Source organism: Microcaecilia unicolor, chromosome 5 (genome assembly GCF_901765095.1).
Source record: "Microcaecilia unicolor chromosome 5, aMicUni1.1, whole genome shotgun sequence".
Lineage (NCBI taxonomy): Eukaryota > Metazoa > Chordata > Amphibia > Gymnophiona > Siphonopidae > Microcaecilia > Microcaecilia unicolor.
Window position 1 is genome coordinate 29682645 of NC_044035.1, and position 19723 is coordinate 29702367.

Below are 19723 nucleotides of genomic sequence, written 5' to 3' on the forward strand. Positions count from 1 at the left end.
AAAGAGGCCTTGAGGTAGCATTGGCGTATGGATTTGCTGCACACCAAGGCCCCTTGTACCACAGCAGGTAAAAGGCAAAAAAAAAAAAAAAACAAGGAAATGGCTGTGTGGTAAGTGCACACTTGCAAGGCCATTTCGAGGGGCAGCCCTTACTGCCACCTATTTAGAAGTGTAAGCCCCCATGCTAAAAAAAAAAATAATCATTTCTGTCATGCTGGAAATGGTGCATGCTGGGAGCAGCACTATTGCCAGCCCTTGCGGTAGGAGGTAGTGCTTGATTGGTGAGAGACAACACTGCACTAGCTCTGCCATGGTGTTATAAAGGGGCCCCTTTATTTTTGTTACATTTGTAGCCCGCACTTTCCCACTCATGGCAGGCTCAATGTGGCTTACATGGGGCAATGGAGGGTTAAGTGACTTGCCCAGAGTCACAAGGAGCTGCCTGTGCCTGAAGGGGGAATTGAACTCAGTTCCTCAGGACCAAAGTCCACCACCCTAACCACTAGGCCACTCCTAGGCCACACTTTAATGTATCATGGCCAGATTTCAGGGCTCTCTAGTTTCTTTTGCTTTCAGGGCAGCAGGTAGATTGTCTTCATTACCAGACCAGGCCAACCCTACTAGTGAGTGACTGTGTTTTCTTGCAAATGGTACTGTTTTTCTGCCCAACATTTTGAGGAAAACTCTCGGTATGGGGCATTTACATCATGCATTCTGCAGAGTAAGAATGACAAACTCTAATGCAGATTTTCCTTAATAATTTGCAATTTGTGGCACAGGGAATCAATAATTAAACCTGACATGTGCTCTCCGTCTTCCCTCCCTGTTCTCCACCTGCAAAAGCAACCTGCGCAGTGCTTTGCGGTGTGTTGACACAAGTTAATGTGACATTACAATGGAATGTCTTATGAAATTATACGTGACATTCACAGTAGGTCAGGTCTAGTTAATTAATGTTCTATTATAATCAAAATAAATTAATTGTGATTAGCCACTTGCTCACGGAAGTCCTGTTGAATATTGTTATCACAGGAATACGGACATATAAACAGTAGCATAGCCGTTCAAACTACTTGTGTTGTGTACACACCTCCCCGTCAGTAAATTAATATTAATGATGCCACACTGTATTTCCCTCCCTTCTCCCCCTGCCCTCCCTGCACAGTTCGGCGTTTGTCTCTTCCTTTCCCGGCCCTGCAAAGATCTCACAATTCAATCCTTTACCTTCCTCCTCCCCCCCCCCCATATTTTTAAATCACCTCCAGTCTTCGCCCGGGCAGTGCCAGCAGCACTGGTAGGATGCTTGCAGCCTGCGCTGGGGCTTTCTCCCTGAAACATCCTGTCCATTCTGATGCAACTTCCTGTATTACAAAGGGTGGAATGGTCCAGAGAGAAAGACTAGGCGTAGGCCACAGGCAGCCTATGAGTGCCTGCTGATGCTGCCCAGGCAAAGACTGGAGGTGATTTTAAAGTATGGGAAGGAAGCGGGGGGAGGGCTGGAATTGCGAGAACTTTGTGGGTTGGGAAGGAAGAAATACTTGAATGTAAGTGTGTGTGTGGGGGGGGGGGGGGGGGGAGCGGAGGGAGATCTTTGTGGGCAAGGAAGGGAATGGAGAGAGATATCAGACGGGAATGGATGGGGGATAGGTAGAAGGAAGCTCAGCTCAAGGGAGTGGTATTGTAATAAGTTGCAGAAAGAAAGTGTTTCCCTGTGGAGAGTGACAGCAGGAGTGGAGTTTGGGTTTAATTAAAAAAACAAAAGTTGTAAAGAAGTACACTAGCCAGCTTATAATCGAAAGACAAAAACGCCTATATTGCGACCTAAATCGGGAGATAGGCGTTTATCTCCCAAAAACGAATAACGCGGTATAATCGAAAGCCGAACTTGGACGTTTTCAACTGCACTCCATCGCGGAAGCGTACAAAGTTGACGGGGGCGTGTCGAAGGCGTGGTGAAGGCGGAACTGGGGCGTGGTTATTGGCCGATCAGAGATGGGCGCCTTTCGCCGATAATGGAAACAAAATATGCGTTTTTAGCGAGAATTTAGGGCACTTTTCCTGGACCCTGTTTTTCCATGAATAAGGCCCCAAAAAGTGCCTAAAGACCAGATACCACTGGAGGGAATCGGGGATGACCTCCCCTGACTCCCCAGTGGTCACAAACCCCCTCCCACCACAAAAAAAATGATGTTTCACAACTTTTATTTTCACCCTCAAATGTCATACCCACCTCCTGGCAGCAGTATGCAGGTCCCTGGAGCAGTTGTTAGGGGGTGCAGTGGACTTCAGGCAGGTGGACCCAGGCCCCCCCCCCTACCTGTTTCAATTGTGCTGCTTAATGCTTAGTCGTCCAACCCCCCAAACCCACTGTACCCACATGTAGGTGCCCCCCTTCCCCTTAGGGCTATAGTAATGGTGTAGACTTGTGGCAGTGGGTGGGTTTGAGGGGGATTTGGGGGCTCAACACACAAGGGAAGGGTGCTATGCACCTGGGAGCTCTTTTACCTTTTTTTTTTTGTTTTTGTAAAAGTGCCCCCTAGGGTGCCCGGTTGGTGTCCTGGCATGTGAGGGGGACCAGTGCACTACGAATCCTGGCCCCTCCCACGAACAAATGCCTTGGATTTATTCGTTTTTGAGTCGGGCGCTTCCATTTTCCATTATCGCTGAAAAACAAAAACGCCCAGCTCACAAATTGTCGAATAAAACATGGACGTCTATTTTTTTTCGAAAATACGGTTCGGTCCGCCCCTTCACGGACCCGTTCTCGGAGATAAACGCCCATGGAGATAGACGTTTTCGTTCAATTATGCCCCTCTAGGTCTTTGGTTGCCTGTACCCCAGCAGGACCCTTGGGAGTACTGGGGGATCCAAGAGTAGAAGAAATAAATATAGGCTGATTATAAGAGACGTTACTCCGCCATAAGTGGCAACAAAAAGGAGAGTGAGTTGTAGGTGGACAAGGGGAGTCCAGCTGGAAGCGGGATCTGGACAAGGGAGCCTTCCAAGGCCAGAGTGTGGTCCTGAGAGGTTCACTGCTGGAAGAAGGACAGCCTAAAGGCTCTGCGCCTGCAAGGAATTGGAGTGGAAATCAGGAGTACTGGAAACAGCCTTGAATTTATTCCTATCACGAAAGGATAGGTAATGGACAGGAGTCTGTGTAAATATGTACAGAGTGGAACCAGTTGGAGAGTGAAGCAGCATGGATAAGCTCATTCCACCTGTGAGTGAACAGAACTGTAAATATCTAAAGTGTTTGACATGTTCATATGCCAGCTGTAGAAGTCTGAGTAAAGTTGGTTTGCATTAAAAAAAAAACAACCTACTGGAGTGCAGTGTGATTATTGGAAACTAGTAAAAAAGGCCCGTTTCTGTAGGCAAGGAAACGGGCCTTAGGCAGGCAATTCCCCCCCCCCCCCCGCTACGGCCCCCTTGAAACCCACCCCCTCCCGCAAACCTGTCGATCCCCCCCCCCGGAACGCCGAAAACTGCCGCCACCGCCGCCGCCGTTGTTGCTACCTTCCCTTCCCGTAGGTTCTTCAATCATCTTGTCTGGAAGTTCCTATGCGTGCGTCTGACGTCAGACGCACGGAGTTAAACTTTCTAAGAAGATGATTGAGGAACCCACCCGAAGGTAGTGCACAACAGCGGCGGGAGGGCGGTGCGGTTTTCGGCGTTCTGGGGGGGGGGATCGACAGGTTCGCGGGAGGGGGTGGGTTTCGAGGGGGGTCATAGCGCGGGGGTGTGGGGTGACAGCTGATCCGAGGCAGCAGCTTGTTTCCCTACTCCTCCCTTGCCTTGGAATCAGCTGTGTTGACGTCAGTGACGTCCGTGCGTGTCTGCCTCGCAGACCACTTGCAGCCAGGGAGCCACGGTCCCAAGCATAGAACGTTGGAGGTGAGAATTATATATAGGATGGTGAGAGTGGATGTCCCTGGACTGAGAGGACATTATAATCCCAACAGCCCGGATCTCTATTCTAGAACACTAACTCATTCCCAGGCTCATGGATGATTGACTGTGACTGCATGAGCTGAGTGGAGAGCAAGTAGAGCAGCATGAGAAATACGTTTCTTTCGTGTTGGACCGGAGCTAACCCGAAAAGGGGGCAAGAATCGGTAACATAAGCAAATTAGACAATGGCCAGATGGTGCTTATGGAGATGCAGCATGTGAGGTGTATATCACAGAGGCCATGGCAAGGTGCAACCCTACCCCCCCCCCCCCCCCCCCCCCCCCCCCCATATTTCTAGCTTCTTGTTTTAGTATGGCCATCTTGCATTTCTTGAGCTGGAAGCAGACCTGAAATTGCAAGACAGCTATAAATGTGTTTTTTTTTTCTGATAACTACCCTTCAAAGGCTGTAGAAATTTGTGGTTTGACATTTGGCCTATGCTAACTTGTGATAAGTTGCTTGTCAGCAACCAAGAGCCAGAGACTCCTATGACTAAGGACACCTACAGTATCCAGATAAACAATCAAACGGAGAAGTGGGTTTGGGTGAAAATTGTAGATTCAGCAAGAGGGTGTGGGCACTATCATGGTGACTATGCATAACTGGGACATAGGTCAACCATTATCTAATAAAAATGTATGCTTATGATGACAGGCCTTAAACTGTCCATGCAACGAGGGAACCAATGAGAGGAGATGGAAGATGGTAGAAGGTGCTGGAACAGGATTCACCATAGAAGGAAATAGAACGTTCTGGAAAGATGCATATTCATTAGGTAAGAAAGGTAATTAAGATAAAGAAAGAAAGAAAGAAAGAAAGAAAGAAAGAAAGAAAGAAAGAAAGAAAAGATATATAAGAGGAAACAGAACTGAGGATGGAGAGCCTCAGTGTATCTACACTAGCAGGTGGACATATTGATAGCTCCCAGGGAAACTCTGTTTTTTATTGCTACATATTACTGCATTGAGATTTTATTTATTTATTTTTTAAATATTTCAATAATTACTTATTGGCTTCTTTGAATAAACATTTATTAAGTCTAATACTTATTTGATATTTAGCTAGCAGTTTCAACATCCGCCAAAAGACTCCTGAGGCAGACCTTTGGGGCCAAAACATGACTTGTGTCGAGCCTTGGATGTTTTAAATAAACCTATTCACTATAAGATATTTATTTTGTACATTTGTACCCCGCGCTTTCCCACCTCATGGCAGGCTCAATGTGGCTTACATGGGCAATGGAGGGTTAAGTGCTTGCTCAGAGTCACAAGGAGCTGCCTGTGCCTGAAGTGGGAATTGAACTCAGTTCCTCAGACCAAAGTCCCACCACCAGGCCACTCCTCCCTGACGTTTCTACTTTTGAGATTCTACATGGAATGTTGCTATTCCACTAGCAACATTCCATGTAGAAGTCGGCCCTTGCAGATCCACCATGTGGCCGCGCAGCTTCTGCTTCTGTGAGTCTGACGTCCTGCACATATTGCAGCTCAGACTCACAGAAACAGAGCCTGGCTCGCCTTCTACATGAATGTTGGCTACACATTCCATTAGAATCTCCAATAGTAGCAACATTCCATGTAGAATCTCCAATATTCTATTTTATTTTTGTTACATTTGTACCCCGCCGCTTTCCCCCACTCATGCATTCTCAATGCGGCTTACATGGTCAATGGAGTTAAGTGACTTGCCCAAGTCACAATGCTGCCTGTGCCTGAAGTGGGAATCGAACTCAGTTCCTCATTTAGTTTGCCCTCTGTTTTTGTGTCATCTTCACTGTGTTTGGTTTGTTTGTGAGACTGCGAGGGTTCTTGTTCTGTTCATATTGATGTTATTTAAGCAAGAGTCATAATGAATGAAGGCATTTTTATTACTTTATCACTAAATATAGTACGATTCCCTGGGGATTTTTGCCACTGGAAAAAAAAAAATAAGGCAACTCAGTGATCGAAAAGGATCTTTGCTTTATATCCTAAGCTTCTGAATAAATTCCCTCCATGGTTCTATGTCCCTACACCTCTGGAATCCTATGTATTGAGAAAACACATACATGTCTTCTTTGAAATGTGGACAGCGAGCTTGCCAGGGTAGCCCGAGAGCGTGGCAAATGGAAAAATGGAATAAAGTCAGGAAATGATGTCATTATTGCTAGGAAGTTGTTGGATAAAGCACTTCCAAAGATACAGGAACTGTGGAGACAACCTAAGCTAATTAGGCTGTGATTTAGGCAGAAAGGAAAAGTCCCTTGGGAAGGTTGTAAGGCAGTTGATAAACACTGGACCAAAGAAATGCCATGAAGGCCACAACCCCTACTACTACTACTACTACTATTTAGCATTTCTATAGTGCTACAAGGCGTACGCAGCACTGCACAAACAATATCAGAGAATTTAAAAATCCTTGGAGTCACTATCGACCGCCACCTAACACTTGAGACTCACGCGAACAGCATAACGAAAAAGATGTTCTACTCCATGTGGAAACTGAAAAGAATAAAATCATTCTTTCCAAGATCTGTCTTCCGCAACCTAGTGCAATCACTTGTACTCAGTCATCTGGACTACTGCAACTCACTATACGCAGGCTGCAAAGAGCAAATACTGAGGAAACTTCAAACAGCCCAGAATACAGCAGCCAGACTCATCTTCGGAAAACCAAAATACGAAAGTGCAAAACCCTTACGTGAGAAACTACACAGGCTCCCACTCAAGGAACGAATCACTTTCAAAGTATGCACCTTAGTTCACAAAATCATTCACGGCGAAGCCCCTGCATACATGTCTGATTTAATAGACCTGCCACCCAGAAACGCTAAAAGATCATCCCGAACTTTCCTCAATCTCCACTTCCCTAAGTGCAAAGGCATAAAGTACAAAGTACTACATGCATCAACCTTCTCCTATATGAGCACGCAATTCTGGAATACACCACCACGCAACCTGAAAACGATCTACGAATTAACCGACTTCCGCAAACGATTGAAGACTTATCTCTTTGAAAAAACTTACTGCAAGGACCAAAACACATGAACTCCATTCACACTAATAGAAATGCATCAATACACTTTCTTCTGAATTCTCTTCCCCTGTATTCTCTCCACACCTAAAATCTACCCACAGATAAAGTTGTCATACCCTAACGCCCTCTTGCTATTATTCGATCATCCTATCATTTCCCCAATGTCACATTCCATAATTTCCATGCCCCAAAGATGTTTTGACTTGACTTTGTCTTCCATACTCTTCACAATGTAACTTTGTCTTCCATAACTCTTCACAATGTAACCTAAAATCGCATTGTAACAAACTGTATTTCCATCATTCACAATGTATTGTAAGCCACACTGAGCCCGCAAATAGGTGGGAAAATGTGGGATACAAATGCAATAAATAAATAAATAAATAAGACAGTCCCTGCTCAAAGAGCTTACCGGGTCGAAACAGATACCAGTCACAAGGAGAATGACGTAGGCTTTACACTACCTCTTTACTTCAAGACATAAAAGCTAGAGAGCCTTTTTGCTAAGGGCCTAGATTGGAAGCCTGCTAATATACTGCTAAGCAGCTGTGTCGAGACACGATTCAGCTAAATGGTGTGGGTTCCCCCAGAAGAAGCATAGCGAAACAGGCACTGTTGGGGCTTCTACACACGCCAGTCTGAATGATGGAGTTTATATGCTCCTTAAGCTAAGTGTCTTTTGTTTGGTATATATTCATGTATATTTGCACATTATGGTGTGGCAATACAAGTTACATTTTGCAATTACAACATTAGGGTGGAGGTGGTTTTAGACGATGATTAAACCTATGCATGTCGATAGAGTCACCAGGGGAGTGATATGAATATCCGTGCAAAAAGATATGAGACTCCACCTTGTTGTTAACTGCAAGTATTCTTAGTGATTTTCTCCTCAATCTATATATTTTAGTAGCCTACATTACAATAGGAGTAAGTCAAGCCATATAGATTTTTTCGTCAATATACTGCTCAAAGCAGGTTTTGGGAGGTTGCATGGAGTTTGGGCTAAATGTTTGCTGTACATGGAGTTTGGGACTTTGGGCTATAAGCGTGATTTCACAGGGAATGGACTGGGATTGTATCTGTGAAGTAAGTAGCTTGTTTTTTTTTTTTAACCATTATCACTACGTATTTGCCCTTATCAAAAGTATCATATAAACACAACACTTAAAACATGTTTATATGTCTAAAAAACCTGAAAAAAATATCTATCACTAAAAGTCCCTTAAACAGAATTTCAAGCCAGCTATAAAACTGTTAGGGTCCCTTTTACTAAGCGGCAGTAAGCCCAACGCAGGCTTACCCCTCGCTAAACAGGAAGTACGTCCTACCCCTTGCGCGCCATCATATCCGGCGCTATAAAAATATATTTATTTTTGTAGCTCTGAAGTGTACCGGTGGTAATCACTGCCCGGTTGCCGCCGGGTTAGCACAGGAGCCCTTGCCGCCACCTCAATGGGTGGCAGTAAGGGGTCCCCCGACAAAATGGCTGCACGGCAAGTGCTTTACTTGCTGCATGGCCATTTCCGGCAGGAAAAAGAAACTTCCCTTTTACCCGCTGTGGTAAAAGGGGGCCTCGGTGGTCGTAAAAACACGCACCGACGCCAGCATATTCCCCATTTTGCCGCAGCTTGGTAAAAAGGACCCTTAGTTAGCTGTGAAAATATACACTCACAATAGGGTGATTATGGAAACAGGATAAGGGCAAATTAGTATTCCGAACCTGGTATAAGCATTACCCCAGGATGATGTCAGCAGCATTCAGCCTGCATTGCCCTTAGCAGGCTTAGGAGGATAGGAAATTTAAAGTTAACAAAATATGAAATGCTTCTCTTTCCTGGAAAATCTGAAAACAAAAATGCTTTTTCTGAAACGTAATTACCTTCAATTGCTTGACAGTAGTTGGCACTTACCTGTACCAGAGCTCGCTTGATGATTCTGCTGATGTCTTCCCTCCACTCAGGGATGTCAGGGTTATGATAATCCAGGTTAGGAGAAAATGACAACAGCTGAGACTGGAAATATTCTATGGAGAGAAGGGAGTTTATGACGGACACTGCAGTTTTGTATTTTAGTAGACCACAGAGCCAGCACAGTGTGAGATCAATTTCAGATATGTGCAATGGAGAGTACTCCTTTTCTGAAATTCACGATCAGTCAAAATAACAGTTACAATAAATGCCACGAGGTTTTAACAGTATAAATGCATTGCTTCTACCAGACTGAAATCTATCCCTTGCTTTTTAACTCACATGAATCATTGAGACACTAGTGAATGTGGATTGTATCTGCTGCATTATAACCCAAGGGCTAGAGTGGGGAAGAGTGTATGAGGGGGCTAGATTGAGGGCCATAACCTTTTCTGTATTGGGTAGAAAGACACAATTAAATGTCTAGGAATAGGCTTTGGAGATGGAAGCATGGCTACCACAAATGAAGCTGAATTTGTTTTTCGCAAGGTATTTAGCTCTGAGGGACTCCTTTTTGGTGCAATCAGATGAAGTGGGAGAATTTGGTGATGCAACTGACAAAGCAGGAATCCAGGAGGTACCCAAGAACATCAGTAGATATGTTAGCCTACCAATACTCTTGAGAAAAAAAAATCAACTATGTCTCTTGTAGCTATCTTTCCTCACCTTCACATGGATGGAACCCTCCATTGACCCAGGTTAAAAACTTTAATTGTGAGCCCACTAGGACAGAGAAAGTTCCTGTCTACAATATGTAAACTGATTTGGCTGTAAAGAAAGACGGTATATCAATGCACTACCCTTATCACAAGGATTATTGCAAACTTCACTGTCAAATTTAATATTCCTGAGCTATTTTGCATTTCTTGCATGTGATATAGCTCGTGAATATTTTACTTGCGTTGGGCCAGACGTAGTTTAGCAATATAAGCAATACTTGAGTGAGTACCTCCAACACTATGGTTTAAAATTATATTTGGGAGGTTATTCTATAAGTGGGTGCCTAGGTTTTGGTGCCAATGCAGTGCAAGCAGCGTCTATTCTAGAATGGCACCTGACATCCAGATTCTGTAATAGAATACTAGTGTCTACAATTTACGCATCTACAGTTACACTAGCCATAGACCTGCTGTAACTATGGACGAGTAAATGCAGTACAAGCCACACAAATTACAGTATTCCGTATATTCTGTATTTAAGTGGGAAATGCCCATGCTCCTCCCATAGTTACATCCTATCCCCCAGATTCTATATTTAGTGCTCAAAATTGGGCACATATATTTGGGTGCCAATCCAAGGTCTGCACCCAACCAAAAATTGCATAAGGCGACAATAACGGGATGCTAAGTGGAGTGGAGTGGAGTGGAGGAGTAGCCTAGTGGTTGGTGCAGTGGACTTTGATCTTGGGGAACTGAATTCGATTTCCACTGCAGCTCCTTGTGACTCTGGGCAAGTCACCTAACCCTCCATTGCCCCTGGTACAAAATAAGTACCTGAATATATGTAAACCGCTTTGAATGTAGTTGCAAAAATCTCAGAGGCAGAATATCAAGTCCCTTTCCCTTTCCCTATTTGAGATTCTAGATGGAATGTTGCTACTATTGAGATTCTGTTGCTACTATTTGAGATTCTACATGGAATGTTAATGTTGCTATTCCACTAGCAACATTCCATGTAGAAGCCTGCCCTTGCAGATCAGCAACGCGGCGCGCAGGCTTCTGTTTCTGTGAGTCTGACGTCCTGCACGTATGCAGACGTCAGACTCACAGAAACAGAAGCCTGCGCGGCCGCATTGCTGATGTGCAAGGGCAGGCTTCTACATGGAATGTTGCTAGTGGAGGAGTAGCCTAGTGGTTAGTGCAGTGGACTCTGATTCTGGGGAAATGAGTTCAATTCTCACTGCAGCTCCTTGTGACTCCGGGCAAGTCACTTAACCCTCCATTGCCCCTGGCACAAAATAAGCACCTGAATATATGTAAACCACTTTGAATGTAGTTGTAAAAACCTCGGAAAGGCAGTATATCAAGTCCCATTTCCCTTTCCCTAATTGTCACAAACTAGAGCCAATTTGGATTTCTGGCCACATCTTGCTATGCTGTATTCTATAACAACAGAAACTGGATGCTGGGAAGGGGCAAGGGCATTCCTAAAAGTTACATGTGGAGTTACAGAATAGCCCTATTTCCATGCCAAAATGTCCAGAGCTGGCTACCGGCACTTACACCAGCCTTCTACAATGGACACATAAATGCAGGCACGTATTTTAGAATTACCTTTCACGTCTTAATTGGTCCATTATCTCAGCTTGGTAAATCAACTTCTTAACTTTCAATCTTATTTCAGGAAGGGGAAGGACATGTCTCCAAAACGTCATCATGAACAATCTACTTCTGCTGGTGCTGTCTGTTAACTTTAGTGGAAATTTCTGCATAGAAGTACCCTATATTTGAGTTCAAAAAAATTGACCTTAGAGTTTATAGGTCAAAATATTTTTTTTATATCTACTTGGCAGAACCATTTTTCTGGTCAAATATTGCCCACCACTCTCCAGACAGCAAGTTTGTGGATCATGGAGTTCACCATCAAGAGGTTCATTCGTTCTAATGATGCACCAGTGCTGAAGAGGCTTTGCCAGAGAGGCAATGCCACTTTCAAATCTTAAATATCACAGAAAGCTATACTATCAAGTTTTATTATGGTGCTTCTTATTAATCAATGAAAGTTTAGCTAAAGTAACTCACAAGCAGCCTGAGCATTGGAGCCAACTCTGTGGGTGCTGTGGGTGCTTGAGCACCCCCAATATTGAGAAAATTCTTTTTATGTGTCCATGGAGGGGTCATTTCCATTGGGCTTAGCACCCCCAATCATTTTGAAAAGTTGGCTCCTATGAGCCTGAGGACAGAGAACCCAGTCAACCACTGGAAAAAAAAGGCAGCATAATATCCCTAACATTCATTTTATGTGCATAGGACCAGACAAAGTGAAAACAAAAATAGAGGGTTACAACATCATAACTATATCATATTACAATATCTGACTACATATCTCACTAAATGCAACTTGAGGCAAGTTACAAAAATACAAATAAACAAATTTCACACATTCACGTATTTTAAGCTACCACTAACCCATTTACAGAAAAACTTATCACTGCCTCAAAGACTACTTGCAAGCGTCTTTGAAAAACCAACCCCTGATATTCAGCCAGCGGCAGGCAACGCCTTGACTATCTGCTGCCGGCGTTAATCTCAGATATTCAATGCCAGGCTGCTTCTGGCAACTGGAGAACGGCAAACACAGAAGAAAGCGGACTTCCGCAATGGAAAACCAAAAAGAACACAGTGACGCTGACACTCTCATCAAGAAGCCCAGAAGTTTTTCCTCAATTTTCCTAAGGTATTGTTAGAGAAATCCAGTGTTTGCACAAGACTCTCCTTATGAGAACCAATAGCACTTTGCCATACAGGGACTCCTGAGGCAGGCCTGAACGGCCGAAACATGACTCGTGTCGAGTCCAGTTTTTAAGAATAAACTCTTGCTGTGAACTTTTTTCTGAGTCCAGTAGAAGTTTGTTTAGCGTCATCCATCTTGTCACCTTCGCTGAGTACTTTTCTTGCTTCTGGCAACTGGCATTGAATATCCGGTTTCATTTTTGACAGCTTAACCGGTTAAGTCAATTATAATCAGCACTAAACGGTTAAGTGTTTAGCAGTTAAAGATAGGCCTGCTATTTATGCAGCTTATTTTAACTGCTAAACATAGCCAGTTTGGCGCTGAACATCCGTGCCTAACTGGCTATGTCATATGATACAGCCACTAACCATGGATATTCATTGGGAGGTAACCAGTTATCTCCCGCTCGATATCCACAGTTAGGTGCTAAAATGCTATTAACTGGCCAGGAGCTTTCCTATTAAATACGCTAGCCGGTCAACTTCAAAACGGCCAAAGATATACCAGGTATACACACAGTTGAACATGGCTGCCAAACTCACGGCGAAAATCGACAGATAGCTGGTTATTTCGCGCGATATAACCAGCTATCTGCTAGCCACTAATCACAATTTTTCGCGGGTCGTGGCCGGCCATGTCCCACTGAAAATTCGCAGATAGCTGACTAAATACCATTTACAGCCAGGTGCTGTTCCTGGACGGTTAAATGGTCTTGAACATCTGTCTTCACCAGTGTACAGGAGATACTGCTGCTCTGATCTGAGACTGCTGTTTGTGTGAGCAAACTTTGCCTGCTGCTAAAGCTTTTTTAAAGTTTTTTTTTTCTACATGGATTGATTTTACACTTATTGCTTGTATGTGTATTTTATAGGTTATTTGGAAGTGGATTGGCTATAAGGGGAAGGTTTGATAACTATTTCCCTATAGATATGTTGAAAAGTCAAAAAGCAGCAAGGCAGATGGTCCGCCAAATCCAATATGGAAGATAAAACAACAAGCAGCCCTAGTAAAAAAAACACATTTTTTTATTAATAGATTAAAAGCTCCCAGAAATCTCAGATAAAATGCCCAACATGGCCATGTTTCACCAGTATAAAATGGTTGCATCAGGGGCACTGGATCACTGTAAACGAAATAAAATCATTCACTATTTAATAATGAAATCCTATTTTATTTATTACATTTGTACCCTGTGCTTTCCCACTCATGGCAGGCTCAATGCGGCTTACATGGGGCAATGGAGGGTTAAGTGACTTGCCCAGAGTCACAAGGAGCTGCAGTGGGACATGAACTCAGTTCCCCAAGATCAAAGTCCACTGCACTAACCACTAGGCTACTCCTCTACTAGCAACATTCCATGTAGAAGCCTGCCCTTGCAGATCAGCAATGCGGCCATAGACGGTCGGTAGCCCAAATGTTTGGGGAGGCTAAAGGGGGCAGAGCTTACCTCCATACGCTCCGTGGCAGCGACGTCAATGAAGAAAACTACAGGCTCGCCGCCAGCTTCTCCCTTCTCTCTGCACACAGTGCCCCGCCTTCTGCGGTGATGCATTTCCTGTTTCCGCGAGAGCGGGACACTGTGTGCAGAGAGAAGGGAGAAGCTGGCGGCGAGCCTGTAGTCTTTTTCTTCATTGACGTCGCTGCCACGGAAATAAAAGAAGAAAATGCGCGGGGCGGGAGGGTGGGCTGCACCACAAGCGGAAGTCGACGATTGGGCTGGGGAGGCTTAGCCTCCCCAAGCCTCTTATACGGGGCACCTATGAATGCGGCTGCGCAGGCTTCTGTTTCTGTGAGTCTGACGTCCTGCACATACGTGCAGGACGTCAGACTCACAGAAACAGAAGCCTGCGCGGCAAGGGCAGGCTTCTACATGGAATGTTGCTAGTGGAATAGCAACATTAACATTCCATGTAGAATCTCAAATAGTAGCAACAGAATCTCAATAGTAGCAACATTCCATCTAGAATCTCCAATAGTAGCAACATTCCATGTAGAATTTCCAATAGTATCTATTTTATTTTTGTTACATTTGTACCCTGCGCTTTCCCACTCATGGCAGGCTCAATGCGGCTTACATGGGGCAATGGAGGGTTAAGTGACTTGCCCAGAGTCACAAGGAGCTGCCTGTGCCTGAAGTGGGAATCAAACTCAGTTCCTCAGGACCAAAGTCCACCACTCTAACCACTAGGCCACTCCTCCACTACAAAAACACAAGAGGAACTCTTGGAAAAACTCTTAATAACAGCACCATACTAAAAAGACTAATGTCTAGGTAAATCAATAAAACAACCAGAGAGGCTAAGCCAGCTGATATAAAATTCCAAAAAGAGCTTGGCTGGTGTAACTGTTAAAACATATGCAAGCTCTAAAAAAGAAACAATATACTTACAGGATCTGTAAGTATACTGTGAGCGTATGTACCCTACTGCTTCTGACCAGTGCTGGAGATGTGGAAAAGAAAGGGGTACGTTCTTGCATATTTGGTGGTCCTGTTCACTACTATTGCCTTTCTGGATAGAGGTGGTGAAGGCAATGGTAAACATGACTGGAGAGTCCATGGTGTAGCCCGCAGGTGTGTTTGCTTGGAATACCTAATGAAAGGGAATGTTACGTTGGGGCCTAGCGGCGGCAAAGTGCCTTGTAGCCCGCAGGTGGAAAAATATAGATCCCCCTTCCATGGGCGAGTGGAAGGGTAAAGTTGAGCAACTCATAATGCTGGAGCGCCTTACGGCATACCGCAGAGATGGGAGTTGCAGCGCCGGAGAGGATGGTCCAGTTGAAAGAATGGGTGGCGAAATAAAGACGTGATAGGATTGGGAGGGAGGGGAGGGGGGAGGGGGGGACGGGGGTAGGAAAGGAATGATTGGGATAGGTGGGTAGGGTGGTAGGGACTATTTATGCCACTGCACTGCTTGGGGGGGGGGGGTAGGGAAAAGGGGGAAAAGGGGGGGGGAGTTTTCCTCAAAGTATGATAACATAGATGGGGTTAGGTTGGTAATCCTAGTTTGTTACAGCTATAGTGATTGAGCTGTTGTGTAGTATCCGTTAATTGATTGGTATGTATAATCCGATTTGTTGGTTTATTGGGGAGTTGTTATCCCACCTATATGGTTGTACAAGTGTTATCCTGCCTCTTCAATAAAACATCTAAAGTAAAAAAAAAAAAAAAGTATACTGTGAACTTTTAATGGATTCATTTTCTCTTTTAGCCCAGTTAGGCTGTTTTTATCATCTGTGGTGTTTTTGTGTGCGGCGGCGGCCAAAAAATCAAACAGGATGCTAGGAATTATTAGGAAAGGGATGGTGAATAAGACCAAAAATACTATAATGCCTTTGTATCACACCACAGTACAACTGCACCTTGAGTATTGTGTTCAGTTCTGGTCACCGTATCTCAAAAAAAGATATAGTAGAATTAGAAAAGGTTCAAAGAAGAGCAACCAAAATGATAAAGGGGATTGGAACTCCTCTCGTATGAGGAAAGGCTAAAGAGGTTAGGGCTGATCAGCTTGGAAAAATGATGGATGAGGGGAGATATGATTAAGGTCTTCAAAATACTGAGTGGTGTAGAACAAGTAGAAATAAATCGATCTTTTATTCGTTCCAAAAGTACAAAGACTAAAGGAATCCTGTGCAGAAGGAAGGGATCCTCAGGAGCTTAGCCTAGAATGGGTGGCAGAGCTGGTGGTTGAGAGGCGGGGCTAGTACTGGGCAGACATATACGGTCTGTGCTGGGGCTGGTGGTGGGGAGGGGGAGTAGTGCTGGGCAGACTTATACGGTCTGTGCCGGGGCTGGTGGTTGGGTGGCGGGGATAGTGCTGGGCAGACTTATACGGTCTGTGCCAGAGCTGGTGGTTGGGAGGCGGGGTTGGTGGTTGGGAGGCAGGGATAGGGCTGGCCAGACTTATACGGTCTGTGCACTGAAGAGGACAGTACAAATAAAAAAGTAGCACATATGAATTTATCTTCTTGGGCAGACTGGATGGACCGTGCAGGTCTTTTTCTGCCGTCATCTACTATGTTACTATGTTACTATGACTAGGGGACACTCAAGGAAGTTACATAGAAATACTATTAAAACAAACAGGAGGAAATATGTTTTCACTCAATGAATAGTTAGGCTCCGGAACTCATTGCTGGAGGATGTAGTACAGCGGTTAGCATATCTGGATTTAAAAAAAAGGTTTGGACAAATTCCTGGAGGAAAGGTTCATAGTCTGCTCTCGAGACAGGCATGGGGAAGCAACTGCTTGCACCAGGATTGGTAGCATGGAATGCTGCTGCTAATTTGGCTTCTGCCAGGTACTTGTGACCTGCTTGGCCACTGTTTGGAAAACAGGATACTGGGCTAGATGGACCTTTGGTCTGACCCAGTATGGTTACTCTTATGTTTTCATGTTCTTAAAAACATCTAGCATTGGCCATTTTTGAAAAAAAAAAAAAGAAAGTCATTTTGTTGTTTCAAAAATGGCTACATTTGCCCTTGAATTCTGGACGATTTGTGCAAAAACATCCAAAGTTGGACTTAGATGTAATATCGAAAATGCCCCTCATAGACATATAGTTACATATTGACTGATTGATATTCAGGCCACAGTGGTCACAGTTTTTTTTAACCATTGACTGCTGCAGGCAGAATTACATAGTAACATAGTAGATGACAGCAGAAAAAGACCTGCACGGTCCATCCAGTCTGCCCAACAAGATAAACTCATATGTTCGAATTTTTGTGCATACTCTACCTTGATTTGTACCTGTCCTCTTCAGGGCACAGACCGTATAAGTCTGTCCAGCACTATCACCGCCTCCCAACCACCAGCCCCGCCTCCCACCACCAGCCAGGCCATGTCCAAGCACCGGCATTTAATATCCAAGGTTAATTGTTTAGATGCTAGCCGCCAGGTCTTATGCGAGTCCCTGATGAATATTGGTTGGGACCCCCATAAAATTATAAGCCCAAGTCCCAACCTCACCTTTCCAGTCCTCCCTCCCATCCCCTCTTTAATTTCCCCTTTCCATCTCCTCGAACTTCACAATCCCTCCCTATCCTGATCTTCCTTCATCCCACCAAAGAACATCTAAGCTATCCTGAGCCCTCCACCCCACCTCCTTGCTGGTCTATGAGGAAGCAGGCAGGAACAATGCCCAGGCAGTCCTGCCAGCGTAGCCTGTTTAAAAAAATAATTTAATTTTGGCATTTATATTCTGTTTACCCATCAAGTTCAAGGCAGAGAACAATCACATATTATAAGCAGGTATTTTCTCTGTCTCTAGGAGGTACACAATCAAGGTTTTTGTACCTGAGGCAATGGAAGGTTAAGTGACTCACCCCAGGTCAGAAGGACCTGCCGTGGGAATCAAACCCACAATGCTGGAATTAAGGCCCACTGCGTTAACCATTAGGCCACTCCTCCACTCTGCGGTACTTGAAGTACCACGAGGCTGCTGCTACAGGTTCAGCAGTCACTCTGACGGGCAGGCCACACTGAGCAGGAACGAGTGGGAATCGCTCCTGCTTATTTCCCTCTAGACCACCACTGACCAGCAAGGTAGACCCAGGAGACCTATGGGAATGGGCTGGGGGCTCAGGATAGCTTAGATGTTCTTTGGGGGAGGGGGACAGGGAGAAAGATCGAAAGGGGTGAGCAACAGAAATATCTGCTATTACCCAGTGGTTAACTGCGTACTGTCCAATATTCAGAGCAGTACCCATTTAACCTCACTGCACAAAGTTAGGACAACCTTTTTTCTGTCCTAACTTTGGGCCCTTTAATAGAGGCACTAGCGTTTTTAGTGCACGCTAAGATAAGCGTGAGCTAAACATTAGATGCCTATATATTCCTAAGGGCGTCTCTAGCATTTAGCGCGCACTAAAAACACTAGTGCGCCTTTCTAAAAGACCTCCTTTATGTGGTTACCTACTGGTTAGTGGACTGAATATCGCCACTAACTGGCTAGGACATCACTCTGTCCTAACTCCACCCCATCCCGCCCCTAACCTAGGGCCCCTTTTACAAAGCGGCGGTAAGCCCAACCCGGCTTACCGCTCGATAAAAAGGAAGTACCGCCGGGCTACTGCAGCAGCCTGGCGGTACTTCCCACCCCAGCACTTCATCATATCCAGTGCTACAAAAATACTTTTTAATTTTGTAGCGCCAGTGCGTACCCAGTGATAATTTAGCAGTGCCGCCCGCTGCCCTGTTATCTCCAGGTTTGAGTGGGAGCCCTTACCGCCACCTCAACTTGCCACACAGCTGTTTCCTGCAGAAAAGCAAGACCTACCTTTTACCAGCTGCAGTAAGAGGGGGACTCAGCATGCGTCAAAAACGCAAGCCGATGCCGTAGCTTAGCAAAAGGGGCCCTTAGCCAGTTAAGGAAAGGCTGGTTAGCGGGGATATTGTATTATTATTATTAGCATTTGTATAGCGCTACCAGATGCACGCAGCGCTGAACACCTGATACAAAGAGACAGTCCCTGCTCAAAAGAGCTTACAATCTAAATAATACAGACAGACAAGACAGTTACGGGTGAGGGAAGTAATGGGTGAGAAGAGGAAGGGCAAGGGGAGGGCAATTGTGGCTAGGAGCTAAAAGCAGCAATGAAAAGGTGGGTTTTCAGCATAGATTTGAAAACAGGTAGAGATGGAGCTAGACGTATAGGTCAGGAAGTCTATTCCAGGCATAAGGTGCCGCGAGAGAAAAGGAGCGAAGCCTGGAGTTAACAGTGGAGGAGAAGGAGGACGACAAGAGAGATTTGTCCGTGAGCGGAGTTCATGGGGAGGAATGTAGGGAGAGATGAAGCGGAGAGGTAATGGGGGGCTGCAGAGTGGATATTCAGGGACACTGTCTAATTTAGCGTGGCTGAATATCCCCACTGGGCCCCGGGGAAGCAATTTAAATGGTCAGGAGCCTCAAGATCCTGAGTGGTAAAAGAGCGTATGTCAATGCACAGTCAATTGTCATGAGAAACTGAATTAGGGAGGTGTAGTTAAATTTGTCTGCAACACCGTCCACTTTATTACACATAATGTAAATGTGCTATTTATATCCAGATTCATTTGCATGTGATTAACGTGCCACTGTGCATGCTAATTAATGCATGATAACAAATGATTTTAGTTCATCTTAGTACATCAGTCTCATGATCACCTAATCATCACATCTGCCATGAGAGATCATTTTTTTAATAAACCCCCTCTGTACAGACGCATTTGTTTCCATGCTGGCTGCCTCAGTTTAATGGGATTAATGGAGTTTCTCCTACCCTTAAACACCCTACGGTAAGAGTTTCCTCGGCAGTTCAGCTGAAGAAGATTCTGATTGGCTGGAAGTCA

General features: G+C 44.8%; 1 protein-coding gene across 1 annotated transcript in view; it reads right to left on the bottom strand.

Annotated features, from left to right (window-relative positions):
• SORCS3 (sortilin related VPS10 domain containing receptor 3) overlaps positions 1–19723 on the bottom strand; it is an 831591-nt gene that overhangs the window by 53450 nt on the left and 758418 nt on the right. The window contains exon 22 of the mRNA XM_030204719.1: positions 8880–8992. Within this exon, the coding sequence (XP_030060579.1) occupies positions 8880–8992 (113 nt within the window). The remainder of the gene's footprint in view (positions 1–8879; positions 8993–19723) is intronic.